The sequence below is a fragment of the Heterodontus francisci genome, chromosome 23 (assembly GCF_036365525.1).
Source record: "Heterodontus francisci isolate sHetFra1 chromosome 23, sHetFra1.hap1, whole genome shotgun sequence".
In the NCBI taxonomy this organism is placed as follows: domain Eukaryota; kingdom Metazoa; phylum Chordata; class Chondrichthyes; order Heterodontiformes; family Heterodontidae; genus Heterodontus; species Heterodontus francisci.
The window spans coordinates 68,054,982-68,074,260 of NC_090393.1; the positions used below are offsets into that span (position 1 = coordinate 68,054,982).

At 43.3% G+C, this 19,279-nt stretch overlaps 1 protein-coding gene across 2 annotated transcripts in view; it reads right to left on the minus strand.

Moving 5' to 3' along the window:
- Positions 1–19,279, minus strand: part of si:dkey-91m11.5 (PH_BCR_vertebrate and RhoGAP_Bcr domain-containing protein) — a 632,155-nt gene that overhangs the window by 191,943 nt on the left and 420,933 nt on the right. For both annotated transcript variants that reach the window (XM_068055461.1, XM_068055460.1), the window contains exon 10: positions 15,764–15,932. In XM_068055461.1, the coding sequence (XP_067911562.1) occupies positions 15,764–15,932 (169 nt within the window). The remainder of the gene's footprint in view (positions 1–15,763; positions 15,933–19,279) is intronic.

Here is a 19,279-nt window from a genome sequence, read left to right on the forward strand (position 1 = left end):
AATAATATCTTTGATCTGGTGGTGCTCCCTGTCCTCTGAAATTAGTGGGTTACATTGCAGCAGTAACTAATGACAATGGTCACTATTCAAGATACTCCACAGGATGGTGCTGCTATGTTTAAAAATAATACGAGTGCTCCTGTTATTTTTACTTGCTCTAGAAGTAGTGTTTTTCCAACAAAAACAGGTAAAAGCATGCAATTTCCTCCGAGTAACCATCAGCAGAAGATTCAATACTATCCCAAAACATTAACCTCATATATTTTGCTACACAAATAAAGGCTTTTCTTTTTGTTACCATTGCCCCTTTTTTGAATCCCCTATTACATCTTTAGTAGGTGGACAAATTACCACTTTGCCCATATTTCTATATTCAACAGGAATTGTACAGGTTTGGAATGGATTGAGTCTTCTACTTCCCAAAGGTTTCTGTAGAAATGTGCCTTGACCTTCACCTTTGAGCCTCCTTCTGATACCCCTCCCCTTCCTGAGATTGGGAGCTCATTACTCAGTGAATCATAGGCATGCTCCCCATGGCACTAGCCACACTGGAATGCTACAACTTCTAAAAGCAGCAGCTATAGCAAACTGGATACAAATACAAAATAATCCTGTATTGTCACGTGACCCTTCCCTTCTCGCAGTTAATTCTAACATATATACAAGGTGAGGCTGTCTTTGAAACAAACATTAAATTGTTCAATCTTCTCCTGTCAACAGCGGTAAGGGCTTCACCAGCTACCAATTTCATCATGCTAGATGGGGAGAAGAATTAGAATGAAACAGTTCATTCTATAAATTTAAAAAAATTAAGCAGCTATTTAAATCCAAGATTTAAACTGGATGAAAATAATGGATAATACAAACAGTTATGTAAGCCTCTTTGTTTGACCTCACTTTTAGACTAATCTTTATAATAGCTTTTAAAGAGAAAAAGCCGAGGGAGTCTTAAGGTAATTTAATTCAGATCCAATTTCACATGGCATCTTGAAGCAGTCTGCTGCTCACAAAAACACAGACGACAGGGAGCCAAAGCCACAAACCGTCTCTGACACAGCCGACAGAACTTATGTATATCCTTAAAACACTTCAAATTTATCACACCTTAACTTCAGGGCAATTTGATAAAGGAGTTTTTTGACAACCACACACACACAAGGACAGAGCATGACGTAGAATTTTAGGCAGCACAGAATATACTTGGTGTTCCACTAATGGTTACAAGCTGGTGCCTGAAATGTATCAACTCAGCATAAATAATGGGCACCTCCAGCAGAATATAAAGTAAAAATATTGGTCTAACTTCAAAAAATTGCATCAGCAGCGTCCTGCTGGCATGTCACAATCTGATCAGAGGCTGATCCTTGGAAACAATCATTTCTTTATTGAAAGAGTTCTTTGAGAACTTTGTGCTTGTCAATATGAAGGAGGTTACTACTGGGGAATGGGCCTTTTATCATTTCTGACAGCTACCATAACTATCAACCACTCCCAGGGCAGCGACACCATAGGTTCAATACACAGTAAACCTCCCTGTACTAAAGGCCTGCTACCCGATCCGAACCAGACGGGACCCGACGAAATGTGTCGGGTTCGGGTCGGGTTGGGCCCCTATCCCGGTCCGGCTTTCGGGCTTGGGTCGGATCGGGCCTATTCTAGGTCGAGTCGGGTCGGGCCAGACACACACGCTAAGTGTTCTGCTGGTAAGTATTGAAATAAAAAAAAAACTTACCTGAGCTGGGAGTCCGGGACGAAACTGAGTCTGCGCAGTGAGCGAGTGATGTCACTATGACATAATCACGCATGCGCTCCAGCTTCCTGGAGCTTCCCAGTCGCAAGGTAAGTAAAGGGATGCTTGGGTTGGGCTCGGGTCAGGTCAAGTGGGATTGGGGTCGGGTTGGGTCAGGCTCGGGACGACATTGTAGGGACTCGGGCCGGGTCGGGCTTGGGTCCGCTGTGGATCGGTCGGGTTCGGGTTGGGTTCTTTTTCCCGACCTGAGCAGGCCTTTACCCTGTACACTATTCCATCAAACACTCCCAGGGCAGATAAAGCAAGGGTTAGATACAGAGTAAAGCTCCTTCTACACTATTCCATCAAACACTTCCAGGGCAGGTACAGCACGGGTCCAATACACAGTAAACCTCCCTGTACACTACTGCATCAAAGACTCCAAGGGCAGGTATAGCATAGGTTAGATACGGAGTAAAGCTCTCTCTACACGATCGCATCAAACACTCCCAAGGCAGGTACAACATGGGTTGGATAAAGAGTAAAGCTCCCTTTACTTTATCCCATCAAATACTCCAAAGGCAGATACAGCATGTGATCAATACACAGTAAACCTCCCTGTACAATATTGCATCAAAGACTCAAAGGGCAGGTACAGGATGGGGTTAGATACAGAGTAAACGTCCCTCTACACTGTCCCCATCAATAAAAAACGGGGTTAGATACAGAGTAAATCTCCCTCTACGCTGTCCCATCAATCACTTTGAGGGTAGGTATGGCACAAAAAAACAGGTTGGATACAGAGTAAAGCTCCCTTTACACTATCCCATCAAATATTCCAAAGACAGGTACCGTATGTGTTCAATACACAGTAAACCTCCCTGTACACTATCACATCAAAGGCTCAAAGGGCAGGTACAGCATGGGTTCGATATAGAGTAAACCTCCCTGTACACTATTGCATCAAAGACTCTCAAGGCATGGGTTAGATACAGAGTAAAGCTCTCATTATCCTGTTGAACAATGTGTGTCAGTCACAACCTCAGAATACTGCCTCTGCTATACCAATGGGATAATGTTCAATTTCCTATCCTGTAGTTGCTGACTTTTTTTCCTCTGATAGTGCCCTGCTTGTGCATTCATGTAAAAGTGCCAATTTAACACGATCATTAAACTGTTTAATTAATCCCATTAATGACTATACTAAAATAGTGCATAAAGGAATTGGTGCAAACATAGCAATCCATGCATTACCAGAAAAAAAATTAAACCCTTTCAGTGAGTTTGAATTTACTGCTAAATAAGGGATTATTTTGTGCTCTGGGTCACTGGGAAATGGACTGATCCTATTAAACTCAGGCAAAATGGGGATCTTACAGCCAATATGCAGGGCACAGTTTTGTTTCCCATTCCGACTAGAAGGCCAGAACTCTCTGTAAGCATTTTAAGAACTAGTCCTCCACAATAATATCTCATTTATATAAGCACCTTTAACAGAACAATATAGGGGAAAATAGTATAATCGAACAAAAATAAACTGAGTGAACCAAAGAGATATTAGGAGGGTGAACAAAAACTTGGGTCAAAGAGGTGGATCAAAGAGGTGAATTTTTAGGAGATATTTAAAAGAGGAGGATAGGTTTAGGGAGGGAATTCCAGAGTGTGATGCCTAGGCGCCAACATTGGGACAAAAAGGTTAGGATTCACAAGAGGCCAGAATCAGAGGAACACACAGTTTAGCAGGAGGGGCTGTAGGGTTGGAAGATGTTGCAGAGTTAGGGAGGGGTGAGGTCACAAAGGCATTTGAACATGTTACAACCAAGGAGGGAGGAATGCACTGTTAATTCAGTCCCACTTCTCCACAGGTCATAACGTATTCTTTAAAGTTTACCTACTGTTGAAACAGTCAACCAGATATACTAATTCCCCCCCAGAATAGAACACACTAAACCAGGTTTCTTTACTGAACAACAAAATTAACAGTTTATAAACCAAGTCTTAACTAGTAAAATAGCATAGATCAAATTTTTAAATATCCAATAAACATTAATTTTTTTTTTAAAGTCCTCTTTTCTACCATAATCAATTTTTAAAGTCCCTTTTTAACCTTAGTCCTTTCACACTCACACACACACTTCTATACCTATATCGATTAACCGGAAAAAAGTAAAAAAAAAGATTTTTATATCAGAGCTCTGAGACAGGCAAAAAGCATGTGTGTTAACTACTTGCTCGGTTTTTGAAGGAAACAGCAGATGAGATATGTTGTTCTAAACTAGTGTACGGTCTAATTTCTGAGTACGTATACAGGTGTTTTTAAAAACAGTTCTTTTTCAGGTGGTATTGAAAAGCAATTTAGCAGGCATTCTTGAAATGCAGGAAACAAGACGAATTCACGGTGGACTTCACAGGATCCTTCAGAGATACTGGGAAATGAAGCTGGATTGTGGTCTTCTGTTATTTCTCGACTTCTCCAGGCTGGACGCACACACACTCTGACTGACTGCCAAACAGACTGGCAGTTTTCCACCCAGATGTTCTGTGCCTGCTACTAGGCTTGTCCAATCAAAAGGAATGTTTGTCAGTTTTCTGCCCCTGTTGCCATGGCTTCGGCCCTAAGCCTAGCCCAAACCAGGTGACAAACTGTAACACTGTTACGAATCCAGCGCTCGCTGTCCCCTTGAAATTAAAAAGCATTTATCCAGCTCAACTATAAATTCCTTTTTTAAAAAAAAATTTCACATAAGAGTCACTTTCATAAACACAAGAATGAAAATTTTCATTTGAGGCATTTGGGGACAGGGACTAGCTACCTAGTGGTTGAAAAAAGAAAGCAGCACCACCTTCTCAAAGCAACTAGGTACAGGGAAAAAATGCCAGCCTTATCAGCATCACCCACATCCTGAGAATTAATTTATAAAAATGTAAGTCAACAAGGCCAGGGGTGACCGTGAACGGAACTTGTTGCGGGATTTGTTTCTGATAGCACAAAGGATTGGAAACCAGAGGACATAGATTTAAGATCATTAGCAAAAGAACTTGAGGAGAATATGAGGAGGAACTTAATTAAATTAATCCGGCTCATTGCACATTACTAAATTCTTGCTAGTTATAGGACATAATGTTGTAGAAAAATATCCTGAACACACTCAAGAAATCCACTCCCTCAAAAAATTCAATCGAGTTAGTCAGACATGACCTTCCCTTGACAAATCCATGTGGACTATCCTTGATTAATCTGTGCCTTACTAAATGATGATTTATACTGTCACTCATTTCTCCCCCCAATAATTTGCCCACCACTGAGGTTAGGCTAACTGGCCTGCAATTTCTCAGGCTATCCCTTCCTTCCCTTGAAAATAACAGCACAACATTAGCAGTCCTCTAGTTCTCTGGCACCACACCTGGAACCAGAGAGGATTGAAGAATGATGGTCAGAGACTCTACTATTTCTTCAATTGCTCCTCTTCGCAGCCTGGAATACATTTCATACGGGATTGGTGATTTATCCACTTTCAAGGATGCTAACCCCTTTAATATTTCCTCCCTCACTTTGTTTATTCCAACCAATATTTCACGTTCCTCCTCCTAAACTACAATGTCTGCATCATCCCTCTCTTTTGTGAAGACAGAAGCAAAGTATTCATTAAGAATGTCTTTCACCTATACACACAAGTTAAATTTCTGATCTCTAATGGGCCCTACTCTTTTCTTAGTTATCCTCTTGCTCGAATGTATTTATAAAACATCTTTTGGGTTTTCCTTGCCAATATTTTTCATGTCCTCTCTATGCTTTCCTAATTTCCTTTTTAATTTCATGCCTGTACTTTCTACACTCCTCCAGGCTTTCTGTAGTATTGAGCTCTCAGCATCTGACATTAGCATCCCTTTTTTGCCTTATCCTACTCTGTATGCTCTCTGACATCCAGGGGTGTCTAAATTTGGGAGTCCAACCCTTTTTCTTTTTGGGAACATATTTGTTCTAACCATCCCTAGCTCCTCCTTGAATGCCTTCCATTGCTCTGACACTGATTTTACCTTATGAACATATGAATGTACGAATTAGGAGCAGGAGTAGGCCACTCGGCCCCTCGAGCCTGCTCTGCCATTCAACAAGATCTTGACTGATTGGATTGTAACCTTGAGTCCACATTCCTGCCTAACCTGGATAACCTTTCACCCCCTTGCTTATCAAGAATATATCTACCTTTGCCTTAAAAATATTTAAAGACTCTGCTTCCACTGCCTTTGGAGGAAAAGAGTTCCAAAGACTCACAACCCTCTGAGAGAAAATATTTCTCCTCATCTCTGTCATAAATGAGCGACCCCTTATTTTTAAACAGTGACCCCTAATTCTAGACTCTCCCACAAGGGGAAACATCCTTTCCACGTCCACCCTGTCAAGATCCCTCATGATCTTATATGTTTCAATCAAGTCACCTCTTACTCTTCTAAACCCTAGCGGATACAAGACTGTCCAACTTTCCCTCATAAGACAACCCACCCATTCCAGGTATTAGTCTAGTAAACCTTCTCTGAACTGCTTCCAATGCATTTACATCCTTCCTTAAATAGAGAGACCAATACTGTACACAGTACTCCAGATGTGGTCACACCAATGCCCTGTATAACTGAAACATAACCTCCCTACTTTGGTATTCAATTCCCTTCACAATAAACAATAACATTCTATTAGCTTTCCAAATTACTTGCTGAACCTGCATGCTAACCTTTTGCGATTCATGCACTAGGACACCCAGATCCCACTGCATCTCAGAGCTCTGCAACTCTCACTATTTAGATGATTTTTTTTATACTTCCTGCCAAAATGGACAATTTCACATTTTCTCACATTATACTCCATTGTCAGAGCAATGGAAGGCATTCAAGAAGGAGCTAGGGATGGTTAGAACAAATAATGTGAGAAAATGTGAAATTGCTTTGCCCACTCACTTAACCTATCTATATCCCTTTGTAGCCTCATGTCCTCTTCACAACTTACTTTCCTACCTTCTAGCAGCAACAGACCTAGCTAACCAATCCCACTACCAACGGATCAGACCTAAGCTTTTCAGTCCTGCCACATCCTGTCGTGAATGGTGGTGAACAATTAAACAACTGGAGGAGGAGGCTCCACAAATATCCCCATCCTCAATGAAAGGCGAGCCTAGCACAGTGCAAAAGACAAGATAGATGCATTCGCAACCATCTTCATCCAGAAGTGCCGAATGGATGATCCATCTTTGCCTCCTCTTGAGGGGCCCACCAACACAGATGCCAGTCTTCAGCCAATCCAATTCACTCCACATGATACTCGTATGTTCATATATCAAGAAATGACTGAAGGCACTGGATACTACAAGGGCCTGACAACATCCCAGCTGTAGTACTGAAGACATGCTGCAGAATGAGCCACACACCCAGCTGTTCCAGTACAGCTACAACACTGGCATCTGCCCCACAATGTGGAAAATTGCCCAGGTATGTCCTATCCACAAAAAGCAGGACAAACCCAATCCAGCCAATTACCTCCCCATCAGTCTACTTTCAACCATTTGCAAAGTGATGGAAGGTGTCGTTGACAATGCTCTCAAATGCCACTTAAACAGCAATAACCTGTTCACCAATGCTCAGTTTGGGTTCCACCAGGGCCACTTGGCTCCAGATCTCATTACAGCCCTGATCCAAACACGAAAGAAAGAGCTGAACTCAAGAGGTGAGGTGAGAGTGACTGCCCTGGATATCAAGGCAGCATTTGACTGAGTGTGGCATCAAGGAGCCCCAACCAAATTTTAGTCAACGGGAAAACTCTCTAAATGTTTGGAGTCATACCTAGCACAAAGTAAGATGGTTGTGGCTGTTGGAAGCCAATCAGCTCAGCTCCAGGACATTACTGCAGGAATTCCTCAGGGTAGTGCCCTAGGCCCAACCATCTTCAGCCGCTTCACAATGACCTTCCATCTATCAGAAAGTCAGAAGTGGGGATGTTCACTGATAAATGTATGATGTTCAGTACCAGTTGCAACTTCTCAGATAATAAAGCAGTCCGTGTCCATATGAAGCAAGACCTCGACAGCATTCAGGCTTGGGCTGATAAGTGGTAATTAACATTCACACCACACAAGTGCCAGGCAATAGCGATCTCCAATAAGACAGAATCTAATAATCTCCCTTGACATTCAATGGCATTACCATCGCTGAATCCGCCACTAACAACATCCGGGCGTTACCATTGACCAGAGACTGAACTAGAGACAATCAATATCTTCAAGAAGAAGTTGAAAGGCCACATGAGAGAAAGAGACTTTTAGGGCTATGGGACAAATAAGTCAGCAGTGTGATGGAATACTCTCCACTTGCCAGGATGAGTACAACTCAACACTCAGGAAGCTCAACATCATCCAGGACAAAGCAGCCCACTTGATCAGCACCCCATCCATCACCTTAAAAAACGTTCACTCCCTACACCACCGACACACAGTGGCAGCAGTGTGTACCATATACAAGATGCACTTCAGCAACTTACCACACCTCCTTCGACAGCAGCTTTCAAACTCGTAACCTCTTCCACCCAGAAGGCCAAAGGCAGTAGCTGCATTGGAACACTACCACTTGCAAGTTCCCCTCCAAGGCACACACCAGCCTGACTTGGAAATATATCGCTGTTCCTTCACAGAACTGTTACAGTGCAGAAGGAGGCCATTCAGCCCATCGTGTCTAGACCAGCTCTCCTAATAAGCAATTCACTTCGTGCCAATCCCCCGCCTTCTCCACGTAACCTTGCACATTCTTCCTTTTCATGTAACAGTCTAATTCCCTTCTGAATATTTCAATTGAACCTGCCTCCACCATACTCTCAGGCAGCACATTCCAGACCTTAACCACTCGCTGCGTGAAAAAGATTTTCCTCATGTTGCTATTGCTTCTTTTATCAATTACTATAAATCTGTGCCCTCTCATTCTCGATCTTTTCATGAGTGGGAACAGTTTCTCCCCATTTACTCTATCCAGACCCCTCATGATTTGACATAGTTCTATCAAATCTCCTCTCAGCCTTCTCTTCTCTCAGGAAAACAGTCCCAACTTCTCCAATCTGTCTACATAAATGCAACTCCTCATCCCTGGAACCATTCTCATGAATCTTTTCTGCACTCTCTCTAATGCCATCACATCCTTCCTAAATGCGGCGCCCAGAACTGGATGCAATACTCCAGCTGAGGCCGAGCTAGTGTCTCATACAAGTTCAACATAATCTCTTGCTCTTATACTCTGTGCTCCTATTAATAAAGCCCAGGATACTGTATTCTTTTTTAACTGCACTCTCAACCTGTCCTGCCACCTTCAATGACTTATGCACATATCCACCCACTTTAGAATTGTACCCTTTATTTTATATTGTCCATGCTCTTCCTACCAAAATGCATCACTTCACATTTCTCCGCATTGAACTTCATCTGTTACATGTCCGCCCATTCCACCATCTTGTCTACGTTCTTTTGAGGTTCTCCACTACCCTCCTCACAGTTCACAATGCTTCCAAGTTTCGCATCATCCTCAAACTTTGAAATTGTGCCCTGCATACCGAGGTCTAGATCATTAATATATATCAGGAAAGGCAAGGGTCCCAACACAACTCTATGACTCTAGTAGTAGTGTAAAGGGCAGTGAGGGGCAAGAGTTCCTAGAATGTGTTCAGGAAAATTTTCTACAGCAGTATTTTTCTAGTCCAATGAGAAAGGAGGCACTGCTAGACCTGGTGCTTGAAAATGAAGTGGACCAACACTGACCCCTGGGGAACTGAAGTACAAACATTCCTCCAGCCCAAAAAGCATCCATTAACCACTACTCTTTGTTTACTGTCACTCAGCCGATTCCATATCTATGTTGCTACTATCTCTTTTATTCCATGAGCTATAATCTTGCTTACAAGACTTTTGTGTGGCACTGTGTCAAAGGTCTTTTGAAAGTCCATGTACACCACATCAACTGCATTGCCTTCATCAAACCTCTCTGTTACCTCCTCAAAAAACTCCAACAAGTTAGTTAAACAAGAATTTTCCTTAAGAAATCCATGCTCGCTTTCTTTAATTAACCATGTGACTATTAATTTGTTCCGAATTATTTTTTCTAGAATTTTCCTCACCACCGAAGTTAAACTGATTGGCCTGTAGTTGCTGGGCTTATCTTTACACACTGTTTTGAACAAGAGTGTAATGTTTGCAATTCTCCAGTCCTCTGGCAACACCCCCGAGTCTAAGGAAGACTGAAAAATTATGACCAGTGCCTCTGCAATTTCCACTCTCACTTCCCTCGGTATCCTGGTGGCTTATCCACTTAAAGTACAGACAGCCCATCCAATACATCCTCATCAATTTTAAAGCCTTCTAGTGTCTAAATTTTCTTCTCTTTCTGGTAAAGACAGATGCAAAGTATTCATTTAATACCTCAGCTATGCCCTCTGCCTCCCTTTTTGGTCCCTAATCAGCACCACTGCTCCTTTTATCACTCCTTTACTATTTACATGGCTATAGAGAACTTTGGGATTCCCGTTTATGTTAACTGCCAGTCTCTGTTCATACTCTGTCTTTGCTTCTCCTATTTGCTTTTTCACTGCCCCGCTGAACCTTCGATATTCAGCCTGGTTCTCCATTGTAATATCTACCTGACATCTGTCATAAGCACACTTTTTCTTCTTCATCTTTGTCTCTATCTCTTTTGTCATCCAAGGAGCTCTGGATTTGTTCACCCTACTTTTCCCCTTCAAGGGAACATACCTTGACTGTGCCGGATAGCCCATTGTTCAGCTACAGTTTTTCCTGCCAACATCTGACTCCAATTTATTTGTCCCAGATCCGTTCTTACCCCATTGAATTTGGCCTTCCCCCAGTTAATTATTCTTATTCTGCATTGTTCTTTGTCCTTTACCATAGTCAGCCTAAACCTTATGATACAATGATCACTGTCCCCTCAATGTTCTCTGACTGACTCTTGATCCACTTGGCCCACTTCATTTCCAAGCACCAGGTCCAGCAGTGCCTCCTTTCTCATTGGACTAGAAACATACTGCTGTAGAAAATTTTCCTGAACACATTCTAGGAACTCTCGCCCCTCACTGCCCTTAACACTACTACGAGAGTCATAGAGTCATAAAGTCATATAGCAAAGAAACATGCCCTTTGGCCCACTGTGTCCGCGCCGGCCATCAAGCACCTATGTGTTCTAATCCCATTTTCCAGCACTTGGCCTGTAGCCTTGTATGCTATGGCGTTTCAAGTGCTCATCTAAATACATCTTAAATGTTGTGAGGGTTCCTGCCTCTACCATCCCCTCAGGCAGTGTGTTCCAGATTCCAACCAACCTCTAGGTGAAAACATTTTTCCTCAAATCCCCTCTAAACTTCCTGCCCCTTACCTTAAATCTATGCCCCCTGGTTATTGACACCTCCGCTAAGGGAAAAAGTTTCTTCCTATCTACCCTATCAATGCTCCTCATAATTTTGTATACCTCAATCAAGTCCCCCCTCAGCCTTCTCTGCTCTAAGGAAAACAATCCTAGCCTATCCAGTCTCTCTTCATAGCTGAAATGCTCCAGCCCGGGTAACATCCTGGTGAATCTCCTCTGCACCCTCTCCAGTGCAATCACATCCTTCCTATAGTGTGGTGCCCAGAACTGTACACAGTACTCCATCTGTAGCCTAACTAGCTTTTTATACAGCTCCATCATAACCTCCCTGCTCTTATATTCTATGCCTCGGCTAATAAAGGCAAGTATCCCATATACTTTCCTAACCACCTTATCTACCTGTGCTGCTGCCTTCAGTGGTCTGTGGACAAGTACACAGAGGTCCCTCTGACCTTCTGTACTTCCTAGGGTCCTACCATCCATTTTATATTCCCTTGCCTTGTTAGTCCTCCCAAAATACATCACCTCACACTTCTCAGGATTAAATTCCATTTGCCACTGCTCTGCCCATCTTACCAGCCCATTTATATCGTCCTGTAATCTAAGGCTTTCCTCCTCACTATTTACGGCACCACCAATTTTCGTGTCAGCTGTGGCCTTACTGATTATACCTCCTATATTCACGTCTAAATCATTAATGTACAGTACAAACAGTAAGGGTACCAGCACTGATCTCTGCAGTACACCACTGGTCACAGGCTTCCAATCGCAAAACCAACCCTCGACCATCACCCCCTGCCACTAAGGCAATTTTGGATCCAATTAGCCCGGTCTATGTCTGGATGATTGAAGTTCCCCATTATAACTTCCCTATATCTTTGTAATTTCCTTACAAATTTGTTCCTCTACATTCTTTCCTCTAGTTGGTGGCCTATATGCAACACCGAGCCATGTAACTGCACAATTATGTTCCTTAGCTCGAGCCAAATAGATTCTGCCCTCGACCCCTCTGGGATATCCTTTTTCTCCAGCACTGCAATGCTCCCCTTAATAAATTCCGCCACCCCTTCCCCTTTTTTCCCTTTCCTATCTTTCCTGAACACTCTGCATCCAGGAATATGTAACACTAAGTCCTGCCCTTCTTTGAGCCAGGTCTCTGTTATAGCTACATGATGTTGCCACATGTCAATCTGTGCCCATAATTCACCAATCTTATTAGCAACACTCCATGCATTCACATACATGCACATTAACCCTGATTTAGACTTTATTACTTTCTCCCTTTCTCTGACCCCCATCTAATAACTTACTATTCCCTACTCTCGTGCTCCCCATCTCTCCCAGTATTATGTGTAACTTGGTAGCCCTCTCTAATATTTCCTCCTGGTTCCCACACCCCTGCCAAGTTCGTTTTAACCCTCCCCAATAGCACTAGCAAATCGCCCTGCAAGGAAATTTGTCCTAGCTCTGTTCAGGTGCAACCCATCCGACCTGTACAGGTCCCACCTGCACCTTCTGTTGTTGGATCAAAATCCTGGAACTCCCTCTCTAACTGCACTATGCGTGTTCCCGTACCAGGTGGACTGCAGTGGCTCAAGAAGGCAGCTCACCACCACCTTCTCAAGGGCAATTAGGGATGGGCAACAAAGCTGGCCTTGTCAGCGATGCCCACATCCCTTGAAACGAACAGAAACAAAAGCTGCTTCTCGTCCATACTTGCTAAATAAAATCGGCCTTTCCCCAATTTAAAACTTTTATTCTTGGTCAATCTTTGTCCTTTTCCATAATTATGCAAATCAAACTGAATTATGATCATGATCAATTATGATCTCAGAATAAGGGGCAGGCCAATTAGGACTGAGAGAAGGAGGAATTTCTTCACTCAGAGAGTGGTGAATCTTTGGCATTCTCTACCCCAAAGAGCTGTGGAGACTCAGTCATTGAGTATGTTCAAAACTGAGATTGATAGATTTCTGCATATTAAAAACACCAAGGGTTATTGGGATAGTGCAGGAAAATGGTGTTGAAGTAGATGATCAGCCATGATCTCATTGAATGGCAGAGCGGGCTTGAAGGGCTAAATATCCTACTCCTGCTCCTATTTCTTAAGTTCTTATTGTCACCAAAATGCTCTCCTACTGCCCTTCCACCTACCCAGCTTCATTCGCAAAAACTAAAACTAGAACTGTCTCAATGCACTAGGAATCTAAAACCTCCCTCCTGCACCATTTCTCCTGCCATGCATTCATCTACTCTATCCTCCTATTTTGATACTCAGTAGCGCGTGGCACCTGGAGGAGTCTGGAGATTCCTACCTTTGAGATTCGACTTTTTAAATTTCTTTCCTAGTTCTTTAAAATCTGCCTGCAGGACCCTATCCCTCTTTCTACCTATGTCATTGGTATCGATATCGACCAAAACCACTGGCTGTTCACCCTCTCCGCCCAGAATGTTCTACAGCAGTTCAGTGACATCCTTGACCCTGCTACCAGGAAGGCAACACATCAGCCTGGAATCATGTCTGTGGCTGCAGAAACACCTGTTCCCCTAACTACTGAATTCCCTATCACCATTATTTTCCTGACCCATCTTCCTCCCCCACTGTACAGCTGAGCCACCCGTGATGCTGTGGCCTCAGCTCTGGCTGTACGCCCTAGAAAACTAGAACTGAATACCAGTTAAAGAACAAGATGCACTCAGGAGACTCCTGCACTACCTGCCTGGTCTTTCTGATCTGTCTGGTGGTTACCCATTTGTCTTCTGCCTGCACACTCTTAAGTTGTGGGGTGATCACCTCCTGAAATGGGCTATTCACGTAGCTTCCAGCCTTGCAGTTGCACCGTATTGGCGCCAGCAGCTGCTCAGCTCTGAAATCATAATTACTCCTTTTGTGCCTCAGGAAAAATATGCGTGGCATATGTGTGTGAGGAGTGCAGGACAGTCAGTGAAGAAAATTTCAACATCACAAGGAAGAGGGTTAAATTGGTCAAGGTGCAAATTATGTACCCACTTCGCCACAAATGTGCCTACCTCTGGGAAACTGCAGCGAGTTGGGGGGCAGCCTGAGTAACTCACTCTGGTGAGGCGGGACAGTGATTGTAACATTTAAATGAGGCTCCGTTCCTCAGATTTTGCAAGCCTTTTAAATTTAATGGCTGTGGGGAGACAGTGGCGTCATGGTAATGTGACTGGACTGGTAATTCAGAGGCCCAGGCTAATTCCTAGGGACATGGGTTCAAATCCCATCGATTCAATTAATTAATAAAAAATCTGGAATTGAAAGCTCGTCCCAGTAATGGTGCCATTAAACTATCGATAGTCATAAAAACGCATTTGGTTCACTCACGTCCTTTAGGGAAGGAAACCTGCCCTCCTTTGCCATCCTCAAACACTGAAACCTCTGTTAAAGGAGTGTTCCTTCACACCCGGGGTCTCACATACACTGACGTCAATATCGAAGCAGTGTTCATTCACATCCGGGCTCACACACACTGAAATCACTGTTCAAGGTGTGTTGCTTCACATCCGGGCTGACGCAATGAAATCATTATTAACGGAGTGTTAGTTCATACCCATTCTCACACATAATGAAATCACTATTTAACAAGTGTTAAAAAGCAAAATACTGCAGATGCTGGAAATCTGAAATAAATATGAAAGTGCTGGAAATACTCAGCAGGTCAGGCATCATCTGTGGAGAGAGAAGCAGAGTTAACATTTCAGGTTTGTGACCTTTCATCTGATGCTGCCTTGACACGCAGGCTCACACTCACTGAAATCATTATTGAAGGAGTGTTCCTTCAAACCCGGGCTCTCTCATACATTGAAATCACTATTAAAGGAGTGTTCCTTCACACCTGGGCTCACACACACTGAAGTCAATATTGAAGGAGCATTTCTTTCACTATAAATAAATAAATATCTGGGATTGAAAGCTAGTGTCAGCAATGGTACCATGAAACTATCAATTGTCATAAAAACCTATCTGGTTTACTAATGTCCTCTCGGGAAGAAAATCTGCGATCCTTACCTGGTCTGGCCTATGTGACTCCAGACCCACAGCAATGTGGTTGACTCTTAACTGCCCTCTGAAATAGCCTAGCAAACCACTCAGTTGTCAAGGGCAATTAGGGATGGGCAACAAACACTTGTTTTGCCAGCGACGCTCACATCTCATGAAAGAATAAAAAAAAGGGCCAGGAGTTCCTAGAGCTCCAGAAATCTGGAGTGCTTCTTCCTGGCTGCTCAAGCAAACTTCTGCCATGAATGCTCCCTCCTTGTGATCGGCAACCACCACTCTTCCCCCCACCACGATCTCTCCTTCCTCACTGCCACGTTTTCAATTCCTTCCCCCACCAGCCCAGCTTTCCAAACTGGCAGACGGCCAGCCTTCAATCTGGTCAGCTGTTGGGAGCAAATGGAGTAAAATAACATGTTAATGAGGTAGTGCTGTGATATTCAGCAGGTCGTTGGCCTTCCCAGCACTGCTGGGTTTCGCAGCCACGGACAAGTGCTCCTGCTACTACCCCACAAATATCGGGGCCAGCGAGTCAGAGAATGAGAGTGAGAAAGTTTGTGTGAGAGAGAGGGCAAATATTAAGTTCAAAACGGTTTACTTTGTTTTCACAATACCTTTTCTCTCTGAATTTCATTCTTGATCTGAGATATCTTTATTTTCATGGCATCTAATTCTTCGTCCGGTACCAATGGAATGGTTGGAGTGTTGTCTGACTCATCCAAATTCTGGAAACTCAGATCAGCTAGAGGAATGTACCACTTACAGTCATACTGCTGGCTCTTCCTAAGAGAGAAAAATAGCATTACCATAACTCTAAGATCACTAATGAGAGAGAGAGACTGAAAATAGCACACGTTTTTGCAGATTGGTTATCTGGTTACCTATCAAATCTGGATGGATGGCAGTCAAATGCACTGCTACTGTGACATTGTCGTCGCTCCTTTGCTGACATTTCTGAATTAACAGTACAAAGGTGTTTGGTACTGTCTTCAGATCCCGGAAAAAAGAAGTTAAGGTTCAAAACTCTTCATTGTAACTCCTGGACATACTTATGCACTTTTTCAACCCTGGCCTCGTCTGCCTCCTCCATCTGCTTTGCTGGAATCAGATGAACTGAAACTTGCTTTACAAATTTTCTTCTACAAGTTTATTATAATTATTCTACACACCAATCAAGTCTCACTCGTTAGCAGCACTTAAAATGACGGTCTTGTTTCTCAGGACCTCTAATTCTCATAGTGAGTTGTGGGGATGGTGCATCTTCCAATATAGTGACATCATGCCCTTGCACCACAAGCATGTAGAATAAGCACCAGTGGAACCTATCTCAGCCAAAGCATGTAATGCACAGACTCTGCTGAGAATGGAAAAGTTCCAAGCAGAATGGATTCCTTTCTGGAGGCCCAAGGAGCAAGTTACACACCCCTACAAGAGGGAATAGACTCGTATGAGAGAGACGTATACCAAACCTTATTCCGGGGGTCACAAAAATAGTAAACCAAGCCAATGTCATCACAAAAGAAATGTTAGCCCTTCTAACCACAGGCTAGCCCTACATATATGGTGCAATGTAATCTTTAATGTTTCATAACCTAATAGTAGAGGGGAGGTTCACCCCCAACGCCTCGTTCCCTTCCCATGCAATCGCAGGTGTAATACCTGCACTTTTACCTCCTCTCTCAACATCCAAGGCCCCAAACACTCCTTCCAGGTGAAGCAGCGATTTACTTGTATTTCTTTCAATTTAGTATACAGTATTTGCTCACAATGTAGTCACCTCTACACTGGGGAGACCAATTGCAGATTGGGTGACCGCTTTGTGGAATACCTCCACTCAGTACGAAAGCATGACCTCAATCTTCAAGTTGCTTGCCATTTCAACACATCCCACCTGCTCTCATACCAACATTTCTGTCCTTGGCCTGCTGCAGTGTTCCAGTGAACTTCAATGTAAGCTCGAGGAGCAGTACCTGATCATTCAATTAGGTACTCTACAGCCTTGTGGACTCAACCTTGAGTTCAACAATTTCAGAGCATGACTGGCCTTTTTAATATTTTCTTTATTTTTTATTTTATTTTTTAATCATGTGCCTGTTTTTTCATGTGGACAGAGTTGCTCATTACTCTGCCATTAACACTCTCTCTGGACTAATGCCTTGTCTTTCACCACAAGCATTAACACACTCTTTGCCTTTGTCCCATGACATCTTTGTTATTTAATCTCTCCGGCCCTCTGCCCCATCACACACCTGCCCTTTGGTTCTCTTCCCCACCAAATCCCACACACCTGCTTACTTAAAACATAATTCTTTTGTAACCTTTGTCAGTTCTGATGATAGCTCACAGATGTGAAATGTTAACTCTGCTTCTATCTCCACAGATGCTGCCAGACCTACTGAGTATTTCCAGCACTTTCTGTAAGAATTCTTTAAGCTTGTTGCTTAGATACATAGGGTGGAATTTTATGCTCTCTCCCGCGGCAGGTTTAGAGGCAGGGAGAGCATAAAATCAGGTGAGATGTGGCGGGGTGGGGGAACTCTGCCACCATTACGCCTCCGCCGAAATTTACTCTGGGGCAGGGAGGACTGTGCAGGCTGCTTCCCAGCTCGGTGGAGATGGGGGTGGGGGGGGAGGTGCGGGGGTTCCTTCTTTCAAGGCGGTTAGTGCCTGATCGAGGGACCTGGCATTGGGGGGGGGGGGGGGGGGTGGCCCGCTGAGGCCTGACCCCCTGCCCTTGCTGACAACCCCCTCCCTCCCGGACCTACCAAGCCTGGTTCCAGCACTGCTCCTCTGTGTCTGGTCACTACAGCTACAGCAGCACCCACCACCTCTGCAGTGGTACTGCATCTGCCAGCCTCTGACTGGCCAGCAGCTCTGCAAGGCTGGCACATCCAGCGATTGGGTCCTAAATCTTATGGAAGACCCCCCCCCCCACCCCGCTGTCCAGTTAAGTGCTTGATTTACACTAAATTCAGCAGGCCTTTCGTAGAAGGTGGGACACGGGGATCCTGGAGTGGTTTCCTCAGACGTCGAGACCCCTGCCACTAGCATATAACTTCCCCCATAGTTGCTTGCTGTATTCACACAGGTCCCAGTTCTCCTGCAGGGACAATGCACTGAGATGGATTTTTCAGGGAGACTGCAAACTTTTGTAGTACTGTACCTCTAACACTGCCTGGGCAAAGATCAAAGTTCAGATAGTTTATTGCTTAACTTTGAAAATAACATTGTAAATTTCAAATCAATTAGAATCAGAACAACATACTTTTCTTAAAGAGGTGCTGCCATCACAAAAACATGTTTGACAAACCTTTTTCTGCTCAGCAAGGGAGGAAAGCTGCTCCACAGTTCTGCTACTGTGTTACATATGGATGACACCATGATATATTCCAGTGTGTTATATACCTTTTATCACATGTTTGCCCCTTTAATTAAATCACAACTGTTCTCAGCTTGAAAATGGTATAAATAAATTTCAGAAATAAACTTCAGCTTTTTGCAAACCTTTTACAAATTGTAGAGGCCAACTTAAAAAACAAGAAACTAGAAGAAGAATGCAAATTAAATGGAAAAATACATCCCTTGCTATTTGTGACATGCCTGAGATATACCTGCTTTTTGTTCAATGATAAAATGTGTAACTAGTTAATTTTACTTTTTAGCATAACTAAAGAACTGACCAGGGCTCTGTTAAATCTTGAGCTGGCTACTACATATAAAGCTCCCAGAATTTTGCTGCCCAAGAGATGCTTAAAAACAAATTCCATGGCATTGTTAGCCAAAGTGACTCGAGAGTCTTTAACTGAATACCGCAAGCAGTAATTTTCATACCATCTTAGCACACATTTTAATTTTGGTGATTTACATTCTTACCCGCAGGGCATCCGTTTAATAGTAGCGTGAATTACTTTTAACAATTCTTACATTAGGATGTTATACAATGACTATGCAACAGCTATAAAACAGTCGTTTATGTCAGCACAGTTGAATTGGCTTGAGATTCAAGATCAATTGTCACCTCTCCTGATAATTTTATTTAATGTGAACAAGCAGAGATAAGCTGCAGCAGGGAACCAGCCGAGTGGGAGCTGCAGCGTGGGACCAGCTGAGCAGGAGCCGCAGCGTGGGAC